The sequence below is a fragment of the Pleuronectes platessa genome, chromosome 15 (assembly GCF_947347685.1).
Source record: "Pleuronectes platessa chromosome 15, fPlePla1.1, whole genome shotgun sequence".
NCBI lineage: Eukaryota > Metazoa > Chordata > Actinopteri > Pleuronectiformes > Pleuronectidae > Pleuronectes > Pleuronectes platessa.
This window is the reverse complement of record NC_070640.1, coordinates 23,729,333-23,754,923: the sequence shown is the minus strand read 5'-3', so window position 1 is coordinate 23,754,923 and position 25,591 is coordinate 23,729,333. Positions and strand designations below refer to the sequence as shown.

General features: G+C 41.9%; 1 protein-coding gene across 1 annotated transcript; it reads left to right on the top strand.

Annotated features, from left to right (window-relative positions):
• Positions 1-3,182: 3,182 nt before the first annotated feature.
• hyou1 (hypoxia up-regulated 1) lies at positions 3,183-25,181 on the top strand. The gene is made up of 24 exons (XM_053440763.1): positions 3,183-3,378; positions 4,295-4,373; positions 4,566-4,659; positions 4,795-4,873; positions 4,985-5,139; positions 6,566-6,642; positions 6,743-6,924; positions 7,733-7,848; positions 9,855-10,041; positions 10,285-10,419; positions 13,035-13,117; positions 13,286-13,418; positions 14,640-14,824; positions 15,070-15,208; positions 15,397-15,454; positions 16,428-16,504; positions 16,728-16,955; positions 17,106-17,308; positions 17,395-17,482; positions 18,814-19,070; positions 21,703-21,787; positions 22,406-22,667; positions 22,780-22,884; positions 23,698-25,181. The coding sequence occupies exons 2-24, from the start codon at positions 4,301-4,303 to the stop codon at positions 23,745-23,747; spliced, it is 3,051 nt and encodes a 1,016-aa protein (XP_053296738.1). The 5' UTR covers positions 3,183-3,378; positions 4,295-4,300; the 3' UTR covers positions 23,748-25,181.
• Positions 25,182-25,591: the final 410 nt, after the last annotated feature.

The following is a 25,591-nucleotide window of genomic DNA, read 5'->3' as shown; positions in this document are numbered from 1 at the left end:
TTCCAATGCTTCTGTTCCTCCTCTCTGAAGGGTTCTGAGAGGAGAGCCTCTTTGCTCTAGACACCTACTTCTTTAACAAGAATATCATTGATGGGTACTATATGTAGTTGTGTGTAAAATAAGCCAAAATTTGTCTTCTTAGCCACCTGGGAGCACCCAGGTGGCCGAGGCTGAAGCGGACCACCCCTGAGCTTATTTCACTGGCCTGTCATCTAGTCTTTGTCTGGCACCACACACCTTTCAACTGTTGATGAAGAGAATTGTTGTTGAATGAGGTTTCCTGCCACTGCACTGTTTACTGAGCTCAATGTTGTCTCCTTTTATTGAACAGCACTTACAAAAGCTAAAGATAACACTGCAGCATCAGCAGAATAATGAATGAACGTGTAATGTTACAAACTGTTGTGTTACTGGTTAAAAATACTTCATAAATCTATCACAATACACAATCATCACATGAAGCTAAAGTTTAACAATTGCAATGCCTTTCAGAAGCCAATAAAACAGTTTGAAACAGCACTTGAGCTGGATGCTGTGGACCAGGCACGTGCACAGATAGACCCCTAGTGATGCTCAAGCACCTGCCCTTTTGCCCTGGATGAGAAAAGTGCCCCTTCTGCTGGAGCCCAATTTTGTCTTCATTCATCAATATTTAAGAATACAAATTACTCTCTGTCATCATTCCCCCCAAATGTGTTTTGATAACTGATGGTGCATTTATTTGAGTTCTTGTGAGAAGTCCGTCCCCCCCAGGGACCTATGCAAGGATGCTGTTTGTGGACTTCAGCTCGGCGTTCAACACCATCATCCCAGAAATCCTCCTCACTAAACTCATCCAGCTCACTGTGCCTGCCTCCACCTCTCAGTGGATCAATAACTTCCTGATAGACAGGAAGCAGCAGGTGAGGCTGGGTGAAATAACATCCAGTACCCGGTCAGTCAGCACTGGTGCACCTCAGGGATGCGTGCTCTCCCCACTGCTCTTCTCCCTCTACACAAACGAATGCACCTCAGGAGACCCATCTGTTAAAATCCTAAAATTTGCAGACGACACATCAGTCATCGGCCTCATCCGGGATAATGATGAGTCTGCATACAGGCGGGAAGTTGAACAGCTGGTCCTGTGGTGCGGTCGCAACAACCTAGAGCTGAACACGCTTAAAACCGAGGAGATGACAGTGGACTTCAGGAGGGGCCCCCCAGCACTGCACCCCCTCACCATACTCAACAGTACTGTGTTGGCTGTGGAATCGTTCAGGTTTCTGGAATCCACAATCTCCCGAGACCTGAAGTGGGAACCCAACATCAACACAATCATCAAGAAGGCCCAGCAGAGGATGTACTTCCTGCGCCAGCTTAGGAAGCACAACCGGCCTCAGGAGCTGCTGATCCTGTTTTACACTGCAGTGATCGAGTCTGTTCTGTGCACATCCATAACTGTCTGGTTTGGATCAGCTACCGAATTGGATAAAAATAGACTCCAACGGACAGTCAGGTCTGCAGGAAAGATCATCGGTGCCAACCTGCCCACCATCCAGGACCTGTACACCTCCAGAGTCAGGAAACGGGCAGGAAAGATCACTGCAGACCCCTCACACCCTGGACACAACCTTTTCAAACTCCTCCCCTCTGGTAGGCGCTACAGATCTCTGTTCACCAAAACCTCCAGACACAAAATCAGTTTCTTCCCTTTCGCCGTGTCACTACTGAACAGCCAACCCACTGTGGCACTGTGCAATAACTCTTATCTTTATAATAACCACTGTACAGTTGCTCCCGAAATTATATTATATAATATATATTATAATTATATTTAATTATGTTTACTTATTTCATCCTCACTGTATAATTGTAATACGCACAACTGCACTTCTTTTCTTAGACCGTCGGACTGTTTGTATTGTTTTGTTTTGTGATGTGTATTCTGTTTAAGCACACTGAGAGCCACTTTACTGAGTCAAATTCCCTGTTTGTGCAAACTAACTTGGCCGATAAACCTGATTCTGATGCTCCGCGGCGCTAACAAGCACCAGCTGGCCCCTCCCTCCTCCTCCTCCACTTAGGCTGAGCGCTAAACGGCTGCAGCTGCTTCTTTTCTGACCCGCAGCATCAGACACACAGGTAATGACGGTGTTTGGTGATAAAATTAACAACACCATTAGCGCCGCTGAAAACATTACGTCGCAACTGGTCCGACGTTTCCTAAAAAATAAACATACAAAAAACTCACAAAATCCTTGATTTCAAAGCCTTGTCCAGCTGTTTACTGACGTTTGTCTTGTTTAATGAAGAGAGAGAGGGAGGGAGGCAGGCAGGCAGACAGAGAATTTAGAGGCAGTTTTACTGTTTTACAAATTAGACAAAATCACTAGTTTTGTTTCATTTAAAATCGTAATTATTGAAATGAAAGGTAGGTCTTAAGTTGAGCTACATGACAGTCTGGTGAGGTATATTGTGGTATATTATTAGTGTAATGCTGCTTATGCTTCAACTCTGTCAGAAAACAGGAAACAAAAATGTGTGTGTACTGTTTTGTCAGCTTTATAGAGATTATGTAAGTCACTCTTGATTATTATGCACAACATTGATTTATCTCAATAACAAAATTTGCAGCATAATGCCAAGAAAAGGGAGAGTCCAAAATTCATTCTGAGCAGGCATGTGCTCTGCTCAGGCTTTACCTGGAACTGTTGTCAGTCTGTATCACGCCCACTATTTGGACGTGGACCAATTACGTCTGGCCAGAAACGCGTTCTCGACACCGCTCACCTCACGTGGACCAATCACAGAGCAGTGCGTGGAGCGAGGTGGGCAGGCCCTGACCCCCCTCCCCCCCCGGTTTCTCAAAGTCAGCGAGAGCTACTCACCGGATATACAAGGGGCTTCCCTTCAAGACAAGAGCACGGCCTTTAATAGTGGTCTATATTTAAGGTCCCAATTATTTTTGACCAGAACCTGAAAAGGGGAAATTGTATGTCAAATATATTGGTAACGGTAGCTTCACTGACTAGTTTTTATAGATTAAAAATTAGATTTTTATTTTCAATATGGTGTCCATTTACAATGTAGTTGTTTGCGCCACCAATTAGTCGACGGGGTGTTTTATTCTTTAACACTAACCGGATGCAGTACATTTGCTTCTAGTAAACTTGGTGAGACTTCTTCTCCCGGCAGCGGCTCGAGTGGATCCAATGAGGTGACGCCGCGTTCCGGGCCCAACTGCTGCGAGAGAGCCGGTGATAAGTTGTCTAAAGACAGCCACAGCGTGACAGCACAGAGGCTGCGAGTCTATACAAAGCCCAGGAACACGAACCCCGAGAGCGGTCCCCTTCTGCTGGTCGCCCCGCCACACTCCGGTCTGAGCCCACCCGAGGAAAGGTGAGTTCCTGCCCCGGCACAGTGTCATGCTCTCTCATTGATGGTGGTCTGACATGGAGCTAGCTAACAGTAGCTGTCAACTTCTCTCAGCTGCCGCCGGCGAAGCGCTGCCTTTGTACCCGGAGCATCTGCACAGATGTTTCACACGGAAATGTTTCTCAGAGGTTTTTTCAAACCAATAACTGGGATCCGTTCAATTAGCTTAGCAGCAAACAGCGGCAACTTCTCCGGTAAGCAGCCGCTTCGGCAGAGTGACTTCCAGAAGCTAACGGTCTCATGTGTGCTTTAAACCGTGAAGGTTTGAACCGTGCATCCATTTTACCGTCATGCGTCAGCGGCTCACCGGCACTGGAGGAGTCTGTGCTGCAAATTTCCTCCTTGTAACCCGAAGCACAGACACGGATGTGGCTTTGGATGATCTCTCCCCGGATGCTGAGTTCTGGCTCCAGTCTGTATTCACACAGGGTTTAAAAAGCATACACTTCCCTTGAGTGCAGCGTGGTCAAAGCAAACATTGAAGCCTGACACGTGTTTGAAGGCTGCTCACCTGTCTGGTAGGGATCAGGTGCGTCAGATGCTTGGGCAAATGGTCATACCCAGCACTGGCTCTGCGATCTACCGTAGGTTAAAGCAGAACCATAAGGAAACATGGAGGGCCATCAGGAGACAGGAGTACGATACAGCTGTGAAGAAATCATGAATGAGCGTAGAAGCAAATAGAGCAGGTGTGTCTTCTCAGGTGGGAGATCATGTCGCCCCTTCCCCCACAGAGACAGAAACTGTAAACAGAAACAGAACATCAATGAATCAGAGAGTTGTTGGACATAGTGTGTGACGTTACCGTAGAAGAGATGTCAGAGATGACCTGCCCTTGTTCCTTGTATTGTTTTTCATTCATTTAATTTCCTCTTTGTAGATCATCATGGAGGAGAAGAGGATGCTGGCACCGGTTGCTCTCTTCTGCCTTGTTCTTGCAATGTTGCCTTCTCACACAGGTAATATGATCCATCAACCTATGCAAACTTTTTCCTAACATGGCGCACTAATTGCAGCGGTGAGCAGTGTGAACAATGCCATACCGATGGCTCAGTGTGTGGTAATACCTGATCTGCATGAGTACTTCAGCTCAGGTGTTTCCCCTCTGCCTCAAGAGCTTCATGTGGCCTTTCTGTGCTTTGTTTTAACAGTGACTTTAGCTGTCATGTCAGTTGACCTGGGCAGTGAGTGGACGAAAATGGCGATAGTGAAACCTGGCGTGCCAATGGAGATAGTTCTGAACAAGTGAGTATATCTAAGCGTTTGTCTTCATCATAGTACAGTGTGTACTCTATGCCTTGATGTCAAAGGAAATGTAACTGAGGGAAATGTTAAATAGAGTAAATGAAGCTCAACACTGTGTGTTGTCTTTTCTTTTAGGGAGTCACGGAGGAAAACGCCTATTGCTGTGTGTCTCAAAGAGAATGAGAGACTGTTTGGAGACAATGCACTGGGAATGGTAAGGCTTCTTCTCAAGTTGACTAAATTGCATGTGATACAACATCAGCCTAATTGAGTATTGATGATTTCTGTGTATGCTATTAATGCTCATGTGTTTTGTACATTTCAGTCTGTGAAGAACCCCAAAACTGTATATAGGCACCTCCAAAGCCTACTGGGTAAAAAGCATGAGAACCCTCAGGTGGCGCTCTACCAAAAACGTTTTCCTGAGCACCATATGCAGGTGGACCCAGTGAGAGGGACAACTTACTTTAAAAACTCAGAGTGAGTCTTTTTTTTTTTACTTGTTCTAAACACAAACATTAACTCTTTTGTCCATTCATATAGAATCTTAAATATTTTGCAAGTGGTTTGTACAGTGGTGGTTCATCACATACTTAGTCTGTACACTAACTAGTTCAGTGTCTGTTCTAAAGTTGCCTGTTTCCTTTGCCTGTTGTAATGATTCCTTGTCAGTGTGTCCTCCTCGAGCAGTTTTATGCTGCACATTGTGTGCAAAGCTTTTTATAAACAGTCTATGCTCTGTGTTTTTCATAAAAATTAAACTGAATTAATGTAATTACTGTTCAGGTGTGTGGCTGCTATATAGGTTTGAATGATTTACTGAACTGGTGTAATTTTTTCATATGTAACATGTCGGCTATTTCCTAGGTCTGTTAAGCACTCAGCAGAATCTTCAGACCCAAGCTCAGACCATTTCAAAATAAAGGCACTGAAACTTCAACCAGTGCTCTGACTGTTGCAGAGTGCTGGTTCCTGTTTTTTTTATATCATCAACATTTTTATTTTGAAATGATCACAACAACTCAAACACAAACAATTTCAAACAACTGCAGTGCAGTACACATGGTACAAAATAAAATCCCCAAAAGATATTGCACAATATAGTGTTGGTGAGGAGAAAAGAGGCAAAACTCCTAAATTACAGATCACAGTGGACTGATGAAGAGAAAGAAAAGGACCGAAATCAGATTAGTGCAACCACTTGTTTTATCTTACTGTTACTACTGGTCTGATCTGGGTCTGACATCACCTAACCTAGAAAGATCTGTGGGGTGGGGGTTGCCCTCCTTTGAGGTGGTCTGTAAGGGGGGCAGCAATGCTTGACCATGCCTGCACAGAGGCGGGTTTGGCTTTGTTTAGACGGGCTGTTGGGCGTTCAAGAGGTGCTAAGCCCCGATAGGACACCATCCAGTAATGCATTAACGACAGTGTGGGATATACCTACATTCTAAGTATGGTCTGGTTGGCTGCTGGAAGGCCTGCCAGAACAAGTCTAAGCTGATTCAAAGAGAGAGGTATTGAGGAGTCATCATTGAGAAGGCATCATTGAGAAGGCAGAGGCGCGGTTTGGGTGTTAATATGGATTCAAGTAATTCCGACAGTGTTGACATTACTCCCTTCCAGATATCTTTGATCGGCAGGCATTGCCCTGTTTATTCAAAGTGAATTCATATTGAATGTTATAATTGCACCAAATTAGACACTGCACTTTTCCAGACAGATGTTTGTTAAATTAGTAGATATCCTGTATCAGGTTGTGTTCTCTGTCCTACAGTGTGGATATTTGTTAAAAAATATTTTTTAATTCCTGATCATATAGAATCTTTTCCAATAATGTGACTTATTTAGTAGGTATAATACAGATGGCTCTAGAGTCACATCACGTCGCTCTTTTTTTTTCCTCCAGAGAGATGCAGTTCAATCCCGAGGAGCTCCTTGCGATGGTGCTCAATTACTCTCGTGGACTGGCTCAGGACTTCGCAGGTTAGTTGGCTCAAGGAAGAAAATGCATCAGCACATATGAGCGAAGTATATTCATTTGCATCTCTTCTTTTTCTATCCTCCTAATCTCTCTAACTCCCAGAACAACCAATCAAAGATGCAGTTATCACCGTCCCATCCTTTTTTAACCAGGCAGAGCGTAGGGCAGTCTTGCAGGCCGCACAGATGGGCGGTCTAAAGGTCCTTCAGCTCATCAATGACAACACAGCTGTGGCCTTGAACTACGGGGTCTTCAGGAGGAAAGATATCGACAATGCAGCTAAGGTGCACATTCAGCATTTCTCCTAAGTGCATGTTTTAGAATCAGTCTGGTTATATTCTGCAGTCAGCAAGTGACTATTATCTCCTGTAGTTGACAAAAACGTGTGTCCAGATGCAAACTAACAGTTAATGTCTCCTGCTGATAGTCTGATACAGTGTCTTATTCCTCTGTGCCACCATTGTTTGCAAACCATATTAAAACTCACCAGTCAGCCACACCCTTTCCGCCGAATGACCTCTGGATATTGAGCCGGTCCTTGTGAATTCATGCGCCCTTTGTACAAAACCAGAGTTTTTCTCAATATTGATTAGAACCATTTTAATCAATAATGCATCGTCATGTACAATGCACAGTAAATGTAAACCGCAGTAGCAAAGATTGAACTGATTACTCCTGAGCTTTTAGGCTTGTTATTACAAATATGTGATTCGTTATCTAAAAAAAAAAATGCATCACAGACCATCTATTAATGATAAGATGTGGAGGAATATTTCATGTAACACAAATCCTCTCTCTTTCCAGTTTGTAGAATAAGACGCGTGATGTTCACATTTGTGTCAAAACGCTTAGAAAGGTTCAAACCAAGGTGCAGGAACTGGAACCGACACACAATACAACTACCGACCTTCTGCTTAGAGGACGACCGCTCTAACTCTTGAGCCACATTTTTCCCTTAATACTCCAAAGAGAACATTGGTCCCTGAATAAATGAATCAATATCAGTTTTGTCCACGCTTCACGTTTATCACGGTCTTTAGATGTAGAAAAACTGACATAACTGACTGACTTTCTGATCTTGTTATTTTTCAGAATATTATGTTTTATGACATGGGCTCCGGTAGCACTACTGCCACCATTGTCACTTATCAGACCGTCAAAACCAAGGAGTTTGGCACCCAGCCCCAGTTGCAGATCCGAGGTGTCGGGTGAGTCCACTGATCCTTGAGGTAGCATCTCAGATTGCTTGTATCAGCATTGTTGAGGCTGTGTAATTCTGTTGTCAGGCCCGTTGTCTCAAAGAGCTTCTGAAATGAATGAAAAAGTGTGATATGAGGATAAAAAAGATGTGGTGAGTGATTGGAAATGTGTCTTGGGTGCGCTCGCACCTGTACGGTTACAGTAATTCGATCACAAGTGGTCAGCTCTGATTTAGATTGTGTCTCCAGTGACCACTGTGATCAGATTCCACCATTTTTTAGCCATTTCGACAATTCAGATGGGTCAGTTGTGTTTGTTACCCTGTGACCCTGATCAGACCTGGTAACAACCTCTTCACTGAGTGAATGCAACTGGTCAGTGCAAAGTACAGGTCTGAATAGGGCTGCTCGATTAATCGAAATTTAATCGTGATTTCGATTATTGGGTCAAACTATCTCCAAACTACTAAAATCGAGTTGAAACGATTATTTAGCATTTTTTCTGAAAGAGACGCGGATGCGCCATTCAGTCCTTCCCCCAAAGCATTCAGCGGTTCAGATGACTGGCTCTCACTCTCCAGCAGCCGTAACGTGAAGGAGGCGAGTTGTGTGTGTGTGGTGACTGGCGGTGAAAAAAACAGCGCGAGTGGAAAAGCAGGGAGAGCAGCCCCGTCTGATCAACAAAAAGGGGCGAAAAAGTTTGAGCAGCAGCACACCATGTAGTGGCCGCGCTGGCCCCATTATTCTCAAGCGCGCTCCCGCCTGGCTGCTCAGACCAGTCAGACCGGACCCGCATTTCTCTGCTCCGGTCAGCCAGTCAGAGAGTGTTAGGGTTGCCATCATTAAGGGTTTGAATAACCGGGCACCGATATCCTGGTTTCACGGAGGAATAAGACACGCAGCCGTCATCGGTGTTTACCTGAACTGGAAGTGATCACTTTATTGCACACGCTCCAGTCATTTAAAGAATAAAGCATTGACTTCAGAATAAGGGAACATAATCGTTTGAATAATCATGGTTTCGAAATTGTCCAAAATAATCGTGATTATGATTTTTTTCCACAATCGAGCAGCCCTAGGTCTGAACGTGTACTTAACAGAGCCCTACACTACCTCCTGAATGTGGTGGATATATCTTATCATGGTGCAGTCACACATGTGCTCAGAGTTGTCCATTTGAGATTTGATTACTCTACATTCAGAGGTGGTGTGGGACCTGGGAAATAGGTTCAGATAGTTTCAAACATCTGCAATGTGTTTGTTAGAAATTCTCTTATTACAGTTTTAGAGAACGTCCTGTTTTAAAGCTCTGTTAGACTCCACCCTAACCCTCCAACTACATCCTCATTGTGATTGCTAATGCAGGAATCAGAAGCTAGCTCGCCTCTTACTTAGACATAGCATGGTCTTCCAGCAGCTGATACTAACTTGAACCCTCCATGTGAGAGGAGCATCAAACCAGTAGCATGTTCATGTTTTGATTGACTGCTGTGAGCTCCCACTTTTGACTTTGGCTCTGTCTGATGGGGAGATGTGAGATGCTCACTCACAGGAATTTGTCGGCTGAATTATATTAGAAAGAATTGTGGTGTTCATTTAGCCTCAAAATCTGTCCAAGCAGGTGTGTGCACACAGGTAATTTTCAGCACCCATATTCTCCTGCTGGGGAGATGTAGTGCTTTTAAAATAAAAGAGTTATTATAAAAGATATTTCACATTTACTCTATTTATGTAAGCATTGGACCACTAGGTGCCTCTACCGGCCAGTGCCCCTCCTGGTATCTCACCAGGCCAGAGACTGTGGAGATTGTCGGTCTGACCAATCAAAGCAGTGGAGGCATCAGTCACTGTCCCGATGTTGAGCGAGTGTCGAGCAGTTGAGTGTGTTGGGAGAGCTCAAGCTCATGCTTGTCAAAGCCCCTTGTAAGGTGGTTTTCTGTGCATGGGTGCTATTCTATGTTGTCATATGTGGTGTCCATGTAGACTAAGGTTTGCCTCCCTTCTTCTGCCTATAGGTTTGACCGTGGGTTGGGGGGCTTTGAGATGGACCTGCGCCTGCGGGACCATCTGGCCAAACTGTTCAACGAGCAGAAGAAGAGCACTAAAGACGTGAAGGAGAACCATCGGGCCATGGCCAAACTGCTCAAAGAGGCCCAGAGGCTCAAGACCGTGCTTAGTGCAAACATAGACTTCATGGCTCAGGTGAGTACCCTGTCTGTGAACCCTATATCGGTCCATCTCGTTTCTGTCAGAACCATCTGTAGCACCTTGACTAATTGAATGACTTAAAACACAGTTCTGTTGACTTTAATAATTTTTCTCGACTTTATTAAATTCCCTGTTTTAAGGTCTCAGTAATGCGACATTTTCTTGTTTTTATTTAGCAAAATCCCAGACTCCTATCCAAACTCAGTATCACTGCAGTGAAAAGTCTCCTTTTTTCAGGTGGAAGGTTTGATGGACGACATTGACTTCAAAGCGAAGGTGACCAGGTCCGAGTTTGAAGAAATGTGTGCTGATCTTTTTGAAAGGGTGCCTCGCCCGGTGGAGGACGCCCTCGCTGTTGCAGAAATGAAGCTGGTCAGTTTTCTCATTGTATTGCTCTGTGTTATCTGTGTCTGATCAAGTTCAGCCTGGTAGTAACATAACTTTAATGACATGTGGGCATATTGAGCAGCTTGTTGCTGTAGACGGGTGATACAGAAGAACTAGAATTGAAATAGAATTACATATCAACAAAAGAACACAGGGTCCTGCATACATATGATATGCTATTGTTGTCCAGTCCACCCTGTTATTGAAGGAAGGTATATCCATTCATTTTAAAAGTCTAGGGCAAAATAAGCAAATCATACTGTCACAAAAGTTGTGACATGGTGGATGTTCCCTTATTCCACTTTCAAATAGAATTTTGTCCAAACATTAAAGATCCCAAGCAGAAATGTTTAAATTCTAAATACCTTTTTTCCTCTAAGAGTTATCAGCTCTGATTATCTTCAAATTACATTTATTTATACGTATTTTTTAGAGCTGTGAAAAATAACGTGTTAACGCGTTATGATTAAATTACAGGATTAATTCGTTTTTTTTTTAACGCATTTAACGCATGCGCAGAAGGACCTTCCAATTCCGCCACCTCTGCACTAGTCGGCGCTCTAATGCAGTCAGACGGCAGCTGCCATTCAAACAAACAAACAACATGGATAAATCTGATGAACCTGAGGACCTTCTGGACGGGAAGATCGTGTTCCAAAAAAACAAAGATCGAACATTCAGTAAAACCAAGGTGATATGCACACTCTGCGAGAAGACGTTATCGTTTCACCGTAGCAATACCCGCCTAACGCCGGGTTCACACCGGACGCGGAAGCGACGCCGAAGCGTGGCGTAAGCGCTAATCCCTGGCGCGCCGGCGCTTGGCTGGTCACACCGGACGCGGTAGCGACGCCGAAGTGCCGCGCATTACTAATAATATCACATACTTCTGCTGTTATCAGCCTGTATTAAAATCGGCATTTAATCATTTTTTTCAAGCATATACTTACTTGTTGCTCCAACATTAACTGCAACAGCGTCCCAACATGTGTCTTTTTTGGTGTTGTCTTTATACAACATATGCTGAGAATCAACAACTCAAGTTACTTCTCCACTTCAATGATTAATTTAATGTCATCCATGTTGAAGAACTTCTCCGCTGTTAGCTCCGGTAAATGTCGGGTGTCGAGGGTAAATTTCGTATTCTCCACTCAAGCCTATGTGGAGAATACGTAGCCCCCCCTCTCTTTTTTATCTTTATGACTGCTTGTGTGGCTGTAGTGGATTGGCAGAGGGGGACATTTAATAATGTGGTTGGTAAAAGTGGTAAAATTTAAACTCCAAGACAACAGAAGGTGAATACAAAGTATGGGATGCATATTTGGTCATTTATATCATATAAAATATGTCATCTATATCGTTTAAAATCATTTTTCAGTGTGTTTCCTGTCGCGATACACTCGCGTCAAGCGGAAAAAATAGACTCGACGCCGAAACGATCGCTTCACGGCGCTAGGCAGCCGCGGCACAACTCTACGCTTCAGCCTCCGGTGTGTTCAGCGCTGCGGTTTAACATGGGAGTGGAACCCGGCACCGCAACGCGAAGCATGTGTTGGTCGGCGAGGGGCGTTCAAGTGGAATGCGCCAAACCAGACTCACTCGCCGGACACATTGTGCAAAAGAAGCGGTCAGCTTTACTGTCAGAGAATTTGAACAAGTTAGTTTGCCTCACCAACTGGCTAAAGACCGAGTAGCTAAGAGGGCCTTTAGAGGCATTAGATTGTATCATGGTGTGGTTAATGGTTGTGTGACAAAAAATATAAAAAATGTCAACCATCCTATGGCTAAGAAGCTCAAATAATTTCTGTTTAATTAAAAAAAAAAAGTTTTATTCAACCACACAATGGCTAAGAAACCGAATTCTGTTTAGGATGAAGATTATATTAATGTTCCATATGGAAAAGCAATGATAACTGCTGAAGAACTGCTGAGTTGCAGCACAAAAGAAAAGTTAAATGTCATAAATCTTGTTTTCACAAAAATATTCCGAAAAAATTGGTAATGTGATTAATCATGATTAATCCATAGAAACCTGTGATTAATTTGATTAAAAATTTTAATCATTTCACAGCCCTAGTATTTTTTTATATATATATATATATTATATCTTAAGAAATTACCAAATGTCTTCTACATTGAATCGTCAGTGTATGAGCTCTGGAGGGTTCATGTTTCTACATAATACATGATGCATTGGAACAAAATTGCTAGTTTTGCTATAAATGCTGCAGGAACATCCAGATAACAAAAAGTTAAACAAATTTTTGAGTAAAGGCTATTTAATTTTTTTTAAAGAAACGTTAAACGGTGGTGGATGTGGAGATCACGTAATTTCCTTATCACCAAAAACTCTAGACATCCTTGTCGGTGTCTTCTACGCGGTGAATCATTATCACATTAGATTCCCCCGAATTTCTGCGGACTTTACACTTGGTGGAGGTGGAGAAAGTCTGTAGCTAATCCAGAGTCTCCAGGGGAGATGAATGTTTTTTTTTTTCTTTTTTCGTTTCCTTCCCTTTTGATTATGACTCGCACTGCTGTAAATGAATGGATGTTTGTTCTACTGCTCCAAAACTGAATTCTTCTTTTTGTGCCGACAGGATGAAATTGAGCAGGTGATTTTAGTCGGTGGCGCCACCCGTGTCCCCAAAGTTCAGGAAGTGCTGCTCAAAGCTGTGGGGAAGTGAGTGCCATGCTGCTCTCATTTGAACAACTTTCACTTTCCAACATAAAATAAATTGAATGATTTAACATGATTATCTTTTATTTAATATAGGAAGAATGAGTTGTGTTCCTGCAGGTTTGGATGTGTTGATAGTACCTGTGTAATTGTGTTTATTTTTCCTCACAGGGAGGAGCTGGGGAAGAACATCAATGCAGATGAGGCTGCAGCCATGGGCGCCGTGTACCAGGCTGCTGCCCTTAGTAAGGCCTTCAAGGTCAAACCTTTCCTGATCAGAGATGCCGCTGTTTTCCCCATTCAAGTAAGTGCATGTTGTTCACAGACAGCACTCAAGTACATCTTTGCTGTAAAAAATTGTTATCTTAGAAGAGCTGTATTAATCATTAGTGAGGAAACTTGCACCCATCTTTATTTCAATAACACCCAGCCGTGGAGATGTGATGTGTCCCAGCTACATACTGGGACACATCACATCTCCACGGCTGGGTGTTATTGAAATACACCCAGCCGTTTAAAATTGTCCTCATTTGTACACTGTACAGAGTTTTTGAGAAGACCTCATCCCATAGTATGAATGAATGGTAATAAACTGTATTGTAAAGTGCTTTGAGTGTTCATGAATAGGGTTGCAAAATTCCAGGAATATTCAAAGTTGGAAACTTTCCATGGGAATTAACGGGAATAAACTGCAAATTGTGTGGGTAATTTATACTAACTGTATTTACCTTGTCATATACAGACATAAATATAAACGTTTTGTTTTGTCATAGGCTGATTTGAGCCCTTAGGAAACTTTGGGCACTTGACTATATGCTTCTGGATCTTTGTGTCACTCTTAACATAGGTCTTTGCAAAGTATTTGCAAATGTACACAGCCTTTCCTTCTACATTGGCTGGGGTGAAATGTCTCCACACACATTGCACGTGGCATTGTTATGTAGAATGAAATGAGAAAAAAGTTTGTAAAAAAACACTAATGCAATTCCAGAGATATAAATAGTTGGCCAAACAATTGGAATCGTCTTTAATATATAATATATAATATTTTAAAATTGATGGATAAATGAATAGAAATAGGCTAGATGAACATATGAACCATCTTCAATCAGCATGCTAATATATTTTCCCCAGTAATATCTCAATAGCTGTGGAAAATACAATAGCCCTGCTGTAGTGTGCAGGATGCTGCGAAGTATCTGCGCATGTGATGGAGAAATGCACATTGCAGGGTTGAAATTCAACGTGCAGCGTGTGCTGCATTCCATACATCTTTAAAATAGAGTCTTGAATGATGTTTTTATTGCTCAGCGCTTAATTTCCGTATTATATTTTTTTTCAAAATTCCCGAGCCCAATATTCCCATGGAAAGTTTCCGAAAATGTTCCGCCCCTTTGCATCCCTACTCATGAACATTAGAAATGCAGACCTTTTACCTAAAACTCACAGTCAGTTAGTTACCTGACCTAAAATGAAATCCTTGAAGCCATGTTAACATTAACAACATGTTGCATGATTCTATCAGGTGGAGTTCACCCGTGAGGCAGAGGAGGATGGGGTCAAAACCTCGAAACACAACAAACGTATCCTCTTCCAGAGGATGGCGCCCTACCCCCAGCGCAAGGTCATAACATTCAACCGCTACAACGATGACTTCTCCTTCGAAATCAACTACGGAGACCTCAGCTTCCTGAGTCAGGAGGACCACAGGTTGGATAGCTACCCCCCTTTAGCACTTTTAACCTATTCTGGAAAAAGGGTTTTCCAGCACAAAAATCGGTTGAATCAGTTCAGCTGTGATCCTGACATTCCACTGCTACAAAGTCAGAAGAAACCAGACTTTACAGAACCAGATTTAGTTTGTGTGAATTTGTTTTAACCCGTGTTCCCTCATGATTTTCATATGTTAAATGTAACTGCTGTTCTCCCCTCACCCGGTTGTTCATGTGTTGCAGTGTGTTTGGCTCTGTGAACCTGACCACTGTCAAACTGTCTGGAGTGGGCAGCAGCTTCCAGAAGCACGCAGATGCAGAGTCGAAAGGCATCAAAGCCCATTTCAACATGGATGAAAGTGGAGTGCTCCTGCTGGATCGGGCAAGTTACACTTTTGTGTTATTATAGCCTCCTTATTGAACATTACATTTTATTTGTGCCAAATCACATCATGCATTGTCTCTACATTTCACAGAGAAATACTAGTAAACGCAGTATCACCAGCTGATTTAAATACTATGATCATCGTCACTATGGGGATATTTCATTTTGTAAATTGTCCTTCACAGGTGGAGTCTGTCTTTGAGACAATTGTGGAGGAAAAAGAAGAGGAATCGACATTAACTAGTAGGTTTTGAAAGTAAAAAATCTTGAGTTCAGTGAAATTCCCCATCTGTCGGTGTGGTGCTTTGGTTCCTGATCACAGGCTTGGGGAGAGGCATAATGGGTATTTCATTTAAAGGGCCCATATTGTGTTATATACATTTTCTGGACTTTTACTATTCTCTCAGCCCCGCCCAGCCGGTAGCAGTCCAGCTTCCGAACCCACCACCCCACTCCCTGTCTCCGGTGTAACTTACTGTTGAGAAACATCCTGGTTGTAAGCGACTGTAAATATGTGGCTGGTCTTTTACTGCTGCAAACATAACGTAACTTTCAGCTGTATTTACCAGAGAGATCAGCAATGCACCAGAATTAGATCGGTGATTGGCCTGGTCGCGTGTCACTCAAGCGAAGTCCGCCAATCAAAGAGGGGCTTAAGATTTAGGTGAAAACAGCCTGTTCTGTCTTTAGCTCCAGAGAGAGGCAGAAGAGAGGACATGGAAATACACATTGCAGCAGTTTTGTTGCCTCTAAACCACTGATATATCATCTTATAACGCAAATTAAATCCCAGCAAGGTATAAAGTGAGTTGTTAAACTAGCAATGTCCATCAAGATGGTTTTGTGTGCTTCTTTCATTGTTTTTTTTGTGACAGTAAATTCCTTCTCCCTCTGTTCATTAAATCATAGCAGCAGGAAACATGTTTGATAACCTGCATCCTCTGAGTAGCCGCAGTGCTTTTACACACGCTATCATTACCTCGATTCAATTTAATCACCTGAAAACAATCCCATGCTGCTCCGAGACACACTCGCCACCACACACATCAGAATGCTTGGGTTAGAACTTCATAACCAGCCAGCTCATGTGGTACATATAAGATTACCTGTGTGCATGAATCTTGTTCTTGATGATTTATGCAACATTAAAATCCATGTTATAGAATTTATATGACGTATCATTGCGTAACAGAGCCATCACATTACTCTTTTTCAGAACTGGGTAACACAATTTCTACCTTGTTTGGAGGAGGATCCTCAGAACCTGCCCCAAATGTAACTGAGCCTATCCTGGTAAGTGCAGCTGTATTCATGCAACACAATGATAGGTTTTACACTAAGGCCTGTATGAATGAAGGATTTTTACATTTAGGGATTCATTTCTTTATCCTGGTCTTTTCTGTAACAATTGTTAGACTGGAATGCTTTAAGTGATTGTTCACTCAAGTGTCCGGTGGTAGTGCTCACACATGCCTAACATATATGCACACCCTGTTCCCTGATTTGTGACATCCAGGATGAGGAGGAAGTACCACCAGAGTCAGGAAAGGACGACAAGGACGACAAGGACGACAAGGACGACAAGGACGACAAGGACGACAAGGACGACAAGGACGACAAGGACGACAAGGACGACAAGGACGAGACTGCCAAGGAGAAACAGGATGACTCAGAAAAAAGTGAAAAGACTGAAGAGAAAAGCCAGGAACACACGGAGGAGGAAGGCAGCAAGAATGATGCCAAAGTAAGATTTGTCCCAAGTTCTCACTTGCAAAGCTCATGTAGACTGGATTGGTTCTAAAATTTGTACAGAATTTTGTGAAAATCTATGTTTTAAGAGAGAATGGCCTGAACAAACGTGGCATTTTAAGGAAACGTATCACTGTCTTTGAAGGAGGAAAAGGACGGAGAGAAATCTGCAAACGCTGAGGCAGAGAAGGAGGCCGAGAAGGAGGAGGAGAAGAAGGAGGAGGAGGAGGAAGAGAAGAAGGCAAAACCTCAGAAAAAGAACAAGATCTCAGATGAGATCACCGTGGAACTGATCATCAAGGACATCTTCGATCCCACTGCAGATATTCTCAATTCCTCTAAAAAGAAGTAAAAGAGTGATTCATGTTTCTATCTCAGCTTTTTAGTATTTGGTTTTCTGTTCTGTCAGCTGAATTAAATCTGTGTCTTTTCAGGCTGCAAGATTTGACAGACAGAGACCTGGCCAAACAGGAACGAGAGAAGACACTCAACAGTTTGGAAGCTTTTGTCTTTGAGACACAGGTTAGCATCAGACACTGTCTGTGAGTTTTACCTTTTTATCGGTTCTTGTTTTTTAAGCAGGGCCTTGGACGCTTTAGAGGGATAATGTGCTTGTAGCACATTATCCCTCTAAAATGATCAGAGATGCTCCAACCAGATTTCAATGCCTGAATTTCGATATATTTCAAAGTCGTTTTGTCTTTTATATAAGAATATTATTATGACTATTATGTAGAAGGCCACACAACGCTGTAGTTAATCAAACGTCCCTTTATGAAAAGAGCAAACCTATACAGAAATGTATTATATTGTAGATCAGAGTTAAACAACTTCAAATAGGCCAAATGCAAAAATCATTGGGTGTGGCTGTAAAAAGCCTTTATTTGGTGCCTCGGGTAATTTCTACTGCCAGTGTTCCTTCATACACATTGATATTTATAATACCTGAATGTTAACATGTAGAGAGTTCTAAAAAGGAGAATTAGGAATTAGAAAATTGAAGGAGAAAATGACTCGGTGAAAAGATAAAGCAATGTAAACTATAAAATTTGGAGAAACATATTGATCATATATGTTACAGGAAGCTCCATTACATCATATTAACTTAATATAACATGATCTGGATCATCTGACAAGACGACTACAGACTGTTTCTAGACGAAGGACATGAGTCAGTATCAGTCCTTCCTCTGTCCTCCTCAGCTGCTGTGACTTTGTCTGTAGATAACTTGACGGCCATTCCCACAGAATTATGTACATTTTTGGTGGTAACAGGTTTGCATGTGCATGCGCACAAAGGTAATTTTCACATGGATCAGATTCTGAGTGAACGGTGAAGCGTCCGCAGACAAAAGAGTGAAAGAAGTTCTCGCGTGAGAGAAAGAACTGCATTGCATGGGGTCTGACTGTCTGCATGTTAAAAATGTCATGGACCATAGCACAAGCAGGCACCCACCAAATTGCACGTGGACAAATTAGAATATGTTGAACCACCGTCTAGATTATTAATGGGAAACGCTGAGTTTCTACGAGTTTTACCAGATTCATAACAAACTAACTCTGCAGACAGACTGCTTTTGTTTGCTTTCAAAGTTCATTGCTCTTTGAAAGGCTTATTATTAATATGCTATTATTATATTGTTATATAATTTCAAAATTATGAGTCGATATTGATTCGAGAACTTTTTAAATGGGAATCGATTTTGGATATCAGTAGTGATACCCAGCCCCAATGGGCACCAGATACTGATATTGGATTGGATCTGTCCCATCTAAAAAAATAACTGTCACCAGTGCTTCTTCCAAAGAAAACACAATACTTTAAACTTTACTTCACAATACAATTTCTCCAGGACAAACTATACCAAGATGATTATCAGCTGGTGGTGTCAGAGGAGGAGAAGGAGCAGATCTCTGCCAAGCTGACGGAGGTGTCGGAGTGGATGGATGAAGATGGTTACACGGCCTCTACCAAACAGCTAAGGGAGAGGCTGTCTCAGTTGAGGAGCTTGTGCAAGGACATGTTTTTCAGGGTGGAGGAGAGGCGCAAGTGGCCGGACCGCCTGGCTGCTCTTAACGGTATGCTCAACACCTCCAGCTTCTTCCTGAGGTGAGTGCTGATGGGGGAGGGGGGGAGATTTGAACGCTTCCCTGCTCTGCTATGCCCCGCCCACAATCCGTATCTCATAATTATGACTTAGCATCTCATAATTATGACTTAGCGTCTCATAATTATGACTTGGTGTCTGACTGAGGGTGGTGTGCAGCAGAGCAGGGAAGCCGTGGCTGAGCGGCTGCGGGGAGAGCAGCCTTACTCGTGGAAGTGGGCGACTATGCATCGATACACAGACATAACATAATCGATTCAAGTTTTCTGCTCCATTGATTGTCCTAGCGATGTGCTGCCACTGTATAATTATAACCAGCGCTGCTCCAGGATCAGAACAGACGCTCATTAAAAGTCCGGTCGTCCTGTATGTGTGGGAGTCTGCTTCCGCATCACTTCCCCTCTGTCCTGCGCTCACTTAACACTTTAACAATAAACCCCAGCACTGATCAAAAGTTATTAGGACACGTACAGGACTGACGTTTACTTTATGTTTGTTCAAGTTCATGAAACACATTAAACACTGTGTGCACGTAGTCCCCCGCTCCACACAACACTAGACGTAACATGATGCGCACAGTCAGGACTGTCGGGGTTAAAGTGACGGAGCGATCCGGAGTCATCATCGGTCATTATCGAATAATAACTAAAAAATACATGTGATTATCAGTTTTAGTGAAGAGGAACAGAGACAAGCATACACGCACACCCACACACGTGAACACAAACACACACACACACACGCACAGACTCGCACAACAGACCCTGCAGTCAGTATATCATAATTATGAGATACTAAGTCATAATTATGAGATACTAAGTCATAATTATGAGATGCTAAGTCATAATTATGAGATGCTAAGTCATAATAATGAGATGCTAAGTCATAATAATGAGATACTATCTAATAATAATGAGATGCTAAGTCATAATTATGAGATACAAAAAAAAAAAATCTTCATCAATGTGGCAGAAATGTGCTTCCATACACTTTCCTATTAACATGACACTTTTCTGGGGGAAATTCTAAAGACAGACTCCCAGTTTGATGCAGCATAGAAAAGAGATTTTGTTGGTAACACTTGTCACGGTTGTTCCTCATTCATTTGTTATAAGATAATAAGGTACTACTCTGGTCACAGCCTTGGCCCACCTCTTTCATGAAACCAAAATCCAGGGTGCTGCCAGATGTGCTGTGTATGTTGATGCAATCACTACTCACTAGTAGGGTTGCAAGGAGGCGTACAATTTTCGGCAAATTTTCTGAAACTTTCCGGAAACTTTCCATGGGAAGTTAAGCTCGTGAATTTTGAAAAAAAAACAAAAAAAACGTTTCAAATTAAACGCTGAGCAATAAAAACATCATTCAAAACTCTATTTTAAAGATGTATGGAATTCAGCACATGCCATGTTTCGATGACATGGCATTACTGGGGGAAATATATTGGCATACTGATTGAGGATTGTTCATCTAGCCTATTTCTATTCATTTATCCATCAATTATAAAAAAAAATTACAGACGATTCCAATTGTTTGGCCTACTATTTATTAGTGCTGTCAAACGATTAAAATATTTAATTGCATTTATGTCATGGTTAACTCAAAATTTAAATGCGATTAATCGCAAATTTGTATCTATTCTAAATGTCCCTTCATTTATTTTATTTTCCTTTTTTTTTTCTTTTCGTTTTAATGCTCTTATCAAAATGGAAAAGTGGATTGGCTTGCTTTATGCAAATGTTTAATTTTATTGAAAAACAAATTTGCCAAACAGGGCGGTATAAAATTATAAAGTGCACATTTCAGGTCAACAAGAACTAGGAATATTCCCGGAATTTTGCAACCCTACTCACTAGATGTTGGCCTTGAGACAAATTTGTTTTCCTGGTTAAAAAGGAGGGCAAAGAGGCGAGACTCCTGTTTTATGGGTGTTGAACATATTTGACCTCTGGATAGAGGTGTGAAAATGTCTTGATTCTTAGATGTATCGCGATGCAGACTTGGAAGACTCTGCATCAATGCAGTGACTTTACATAATCGATTCATGTTGTCCGCTACGTTCATTGTTTTAGTGTCTTCTTGCCGCTGCATAATTATGCTACTTCAGGATAAGGACCCATGCTCATTAAAAGTCTGGTCATCTTGTTCCTGAGTCTGATTCCCCCTCTGATCTGCGCTCACTTTACACTTGAACAAGTTATTAGGACCCGTACAGGACTGACGTTTACTTTGTTTTGGTTTGAGTAACTCTAGGTTTTATATGACACATGTAACATAAGGCACAAAACTGAATGAAAGTCAAATCAGTGTGGAGACCACTGTCATAGACTTACTGTTTTAGTCAGATTTTTTAATTGAAATTTTTTTTTTATAAATTGCAGCACAATTGTAGTTACTGACAGTTTTAGCCATTTTCTATACAGTAATATAGAAAATTGTTGATGTGATGCAATGAAATGCATCGAGATGCACTGATGTGAATGGACTGCTGAATGGTAATCGAATCCTGAGCCTATGAAGATGCACAATGAACAATGACCAGGAAATGCTGTGAGCATTCAAGTCGTGCTCACATAAAGTTTAGAATTTCAGCAACTTTACATAGACTGTGTCTTTGTTGTTTCTCTTTTCAAGGAGTGCCAGACTGATTCCTGAGGACGACCAGATCTTCACTGAAGTTGAGCTGAATATGTTAGAAACCCTCATCAATGAAACAGGGGTAGGTGATGAATGAATGAATTCTGTCAGATTGTCCTTACACCACCTCTCCAGTACTACTGCATGACTGTCACCTTTTCATTAAGTGTCCTGAACGTTTTTTTATTCCTTCTTACTCCTTAGCAGGGGGTAAATTGTGTTTTGTCAGGAGGTAGGTCTACTAATTTATACCAGTTTAACCTATAAAACTTGGTTAAACTGTTGAAATCATCTCAAATATCTCTTTGTAGTCTAGAGAATTATTCAAGACTATTATTTTTACTGGGATATTAAAGTATTATTAATGTTATATGACATAAAGGGAGGCGGAGCTCAGCTCTAGCAGGGTATGATTCGGACACCCTCTTAACCCCTGCGCCTCAGTAAGGTTAGGTATCTGCCAGAGAGATTCAAAATAAAATGGTTAAAGCAGCAGAATCCACAGATCATAATCCAGACTTTCCCCTTTCAAGCTTAAGCCTCAGATACCACTGATGACACCACCATGACATTATCAGGATACATTTCTCAGACTCTAGAAAACTCCTTGCAGAGCTAATGAAGATATCTTAACTTCTTTTACGGCTGGGTGCTTCTCTTTGAATCGAGTAAACTGATCCTCATGTGTCAATTGTTCCAGACATGGAAGAACGAGACGTTGGCACAGCAGGAGAAACGCTCTCCAAAAGAGCGACCGGTCCTGCTGTCCAAAGAGATCGAGTCCAAACTGGCACTGCTGGATCGAGAGGTCAACTACTTACTCAACAAGGCCAAGTTTGCAAAACCCAAGGCTAAACCCAAAGCTAAGAACAGCACCAGCTCAGATAAAGGCAGCAAGGCCAATAACACAGCTGGGGAGAAAGTCATCCCTCCCACAGAGGAGAGCACGGACTCTAAGAGCGGTGGGTCAAACAGCAAAATACACACATCTGTTGATCTTTCACTGTAAACAGCAAAGAATCAGAGCTGGAATAAATCTAGAATAACAATGTTTTGTTTTATGTTGACATGCAGAAAGTCCAGAGGAGGCTCAGCTGGGCGATGCCCCGCCTACCGAGAGCACTGTACACACAGACTCAGACAGCCAATCACAGCCCTCGGAAGAATCAACAACCACAGGTCGGTCTGCCATACCTGTTGCTGATAATGCCAGAGAACTTTAGGGTGTCGACAAAATGACTGGGAAAAAAACGATGTGGTCTAGAACAGCCCTAAACTTCAGGCTCAGAAGTCACCTGGATGAAGTCACTGCCACACATTATCAACACGAATGGAACTTTATAGCACTTTATTAATCATTCTCACTCCTTTCAGCTATTATGAAAGACCAAGTCCAGGTCCAGTTTTTTCTCAAACAAGGCCCTAGTTTATAAGAGTTAAAACATGATATTTATAGAAGAGAGTGAAATTCGACTATTGCATAATGACCATAATAACAAAAACCACAATGTCACGAAAATGGAATGATACATGATAAGTGTATTTCTGTCAAAAGCAATAAATCATGCATAATAATGCTGAGGTCATTTCTTAAAAGGTTGCGTTACATTCTCATCCCATCCAGAGAAGCATTTGTTTTACATGTTGACAAGGGTTTTTAGTCTCTAAAATCAATTTATAGAACAAGGTGACAGGCAGATCCCACTTTTCTCTTTGATTATTCTCCTACTGATGACGAAACAGATCGCCATCTTTCCCTCTGACTTCAGACTGAGGCTTTTCAAATGTTGCATTGATTCAGTGTCAGCTAACAGGCCTATAGTTTTTTCCTTAAATCTGTAAATGTGGGCATCAATTTCTCTGCCCTTGTAGCTGTGGACTGGAAGGGAAACTTTCTGACTGCTGTGAGGTCTTTTCTACTGATGAATAGAGCTGCTTTATTGCCACATACATTCTGTGTTTATTTTTTTCCTTCTCTGTCCTCATTTTCAGCACCAAGGGACAAAGCCAAACCTGAAAACCATATAGACGATGAATTATAACAGCTGGAACTGGGGGAAAAGAAATCACTATATTTATTGACAGTGTATAAATGTTCAGGTTCCGTCTTGCTCTGTTTTTTTTTTGTTTTTTTTGCCCCGTTCGTTTTTCATCCATTCTGCTCCCAGCAATTCAACGAAGTCCACACTCATCTCCTTCTCCCATTTGTCTCCTTTTGCCCTTCATGTCTCTCACATTCACGGATGCGGTAAGCAATGGACACTTGCAACAAGAGGAACCAGTCAAATAAAAATAGAGCCCCACACTGTGTGTTGTGATAGATGCACGGCCCGGACAAAAGCCCCTCTCACATCCGACAGATGGTTTCCTCAATGCTGATTCAGGCCATATAGAAATTTGACAAGATCGAGTGCTATAACACTCGTCATTCGTGAACTTCTCATTTCCTGCTTTGTCCTCTGCACTGTTGTGAGATTAATGTTTGTCCTAACACCGCCTCTTTACTTTCACTGACCCGTCATGGATTGAGTGCACTAGAGTCCTATAGAGGGAACTCTGTGGATAGATAGATTTGTATGTTTTTCCTCCAAAAATGTATTTTGTAAATTTGTAGAAAACAGACAAAAGATGGAAGCAAATCTCAAACACATACAGTTTATGTAAAAAAGATATCGTAAGTACAGTGGTTTGGTTGGAATGGAAAGCATCTTTAATCTGGTGAATCATACCGATTGATAGGGTATAATATCCAAAGTCATTTGTCAGTAAGCAGCAGAATAAGAAGGAAGGTTGATTTATTTATGACAAGTGATGCTGGTATGAATGTCTATCGTACATAAACATGTGGAAGCTACCTGGCTGAGAATAGAACTTGAAGGTGTGTCTATCCATCATACTGTAAGTCACTTGCATTCAAGCATTTTAGTAAGCCTAATTGATTGGATTTTATGATGAATCTCCAACATTACACATCCCCAAGTCCATATTCACCAACAGTTTTTTCCCAAACTATTGGCTCTATAGAATCATACTTGCCTCAAAAGTTGCCAAATAGAGAACATTTGAAATTTAAATGGCGTCTCCACATATCTGCTTAACATTAGGCTTCTGACCCTGACCCAAATTATTCATTACTCAGTTTTTCTACTGATGCCCGTCCAACCTCTGAAAAGGCTTGAATGTGTTTCAGTGACGGCAGAGAAACTGCATGTATTCAAAGTGTCATGAGCTGCTGACCCTATAGAACAGGTGGAAGTGCTCTTACTGCTCTTTACCTCGACGTGCCCTCGGCTGCAGTTTCCTGCCGACATGTTGGCACCACTTCTCCCACCCTGTGTGGGTCAGTAGTGTGCTTCTTTGTTATTGGCACTCTGGCTTATTTAAAGGGGAAAGTTAAAATCAAACAAGCAAGGCAGAGAAGTATGATGCAAGTGATGTGTTTCTAAACTGTTAATAAAGAATCTTTTTGTTTTTAATTTGTCATTTTGGTTCAATCTGTTTCAGAAGCACTAATAGAGCTGGCTCATGCTTTTGTCTGTGGTTTTGAGAGGATCTAATCTGTAATAAACAGGAGGGTTCGTCTCACACTCCTGTAAATCTGATTAAGCCATCAAATATAAGAACTCGGAGAAGTGAACTGCTGACACATCAGAGTGACGACTCATAAGAGGACTGACCGGAATCTGCTGCAACTCTTATAAAAAGTATTTATTTTTATTTAGTAGGGCTTCTGACCAAAGAGCTCTGTTAGTAAAGCGTTAAAGACAATGTTAAAACTCCTTTGTACCTGAAGGACAAGTCAAGTCTTACTTCTTTAACATTGATTGTGTCAAATCCAGCACTTGCAAAAAGTATGAACCACGCTGTCTTCATATGCTTTTATTTA

Excerpts from the sequence above, each read along its gene's own strand:
- hyou1 (XM_053440763.1), top strand. The coding sequence starts at position 4,301 with ATGGAGGAGAAGAGGATGCTGGCACCGGTTGCTCTCTTCTGCCTTGTT. Across the intron at positions 14,825-15,069 it reads CTGAGTCAGGAGGACCACAG|TGTGTTTGGCTCTGTGAACC; the intron begins GTTGGATAGCTA and ends CATGTGTTGCAG. Across the intron at positions 15,455-16,427 it reads AGAGGAATCGACATTAACTA|AACTGGGTAACACAATTTCT; the intron begins GTAGGTTTTGAA and ends ACTCTTTTTCAG.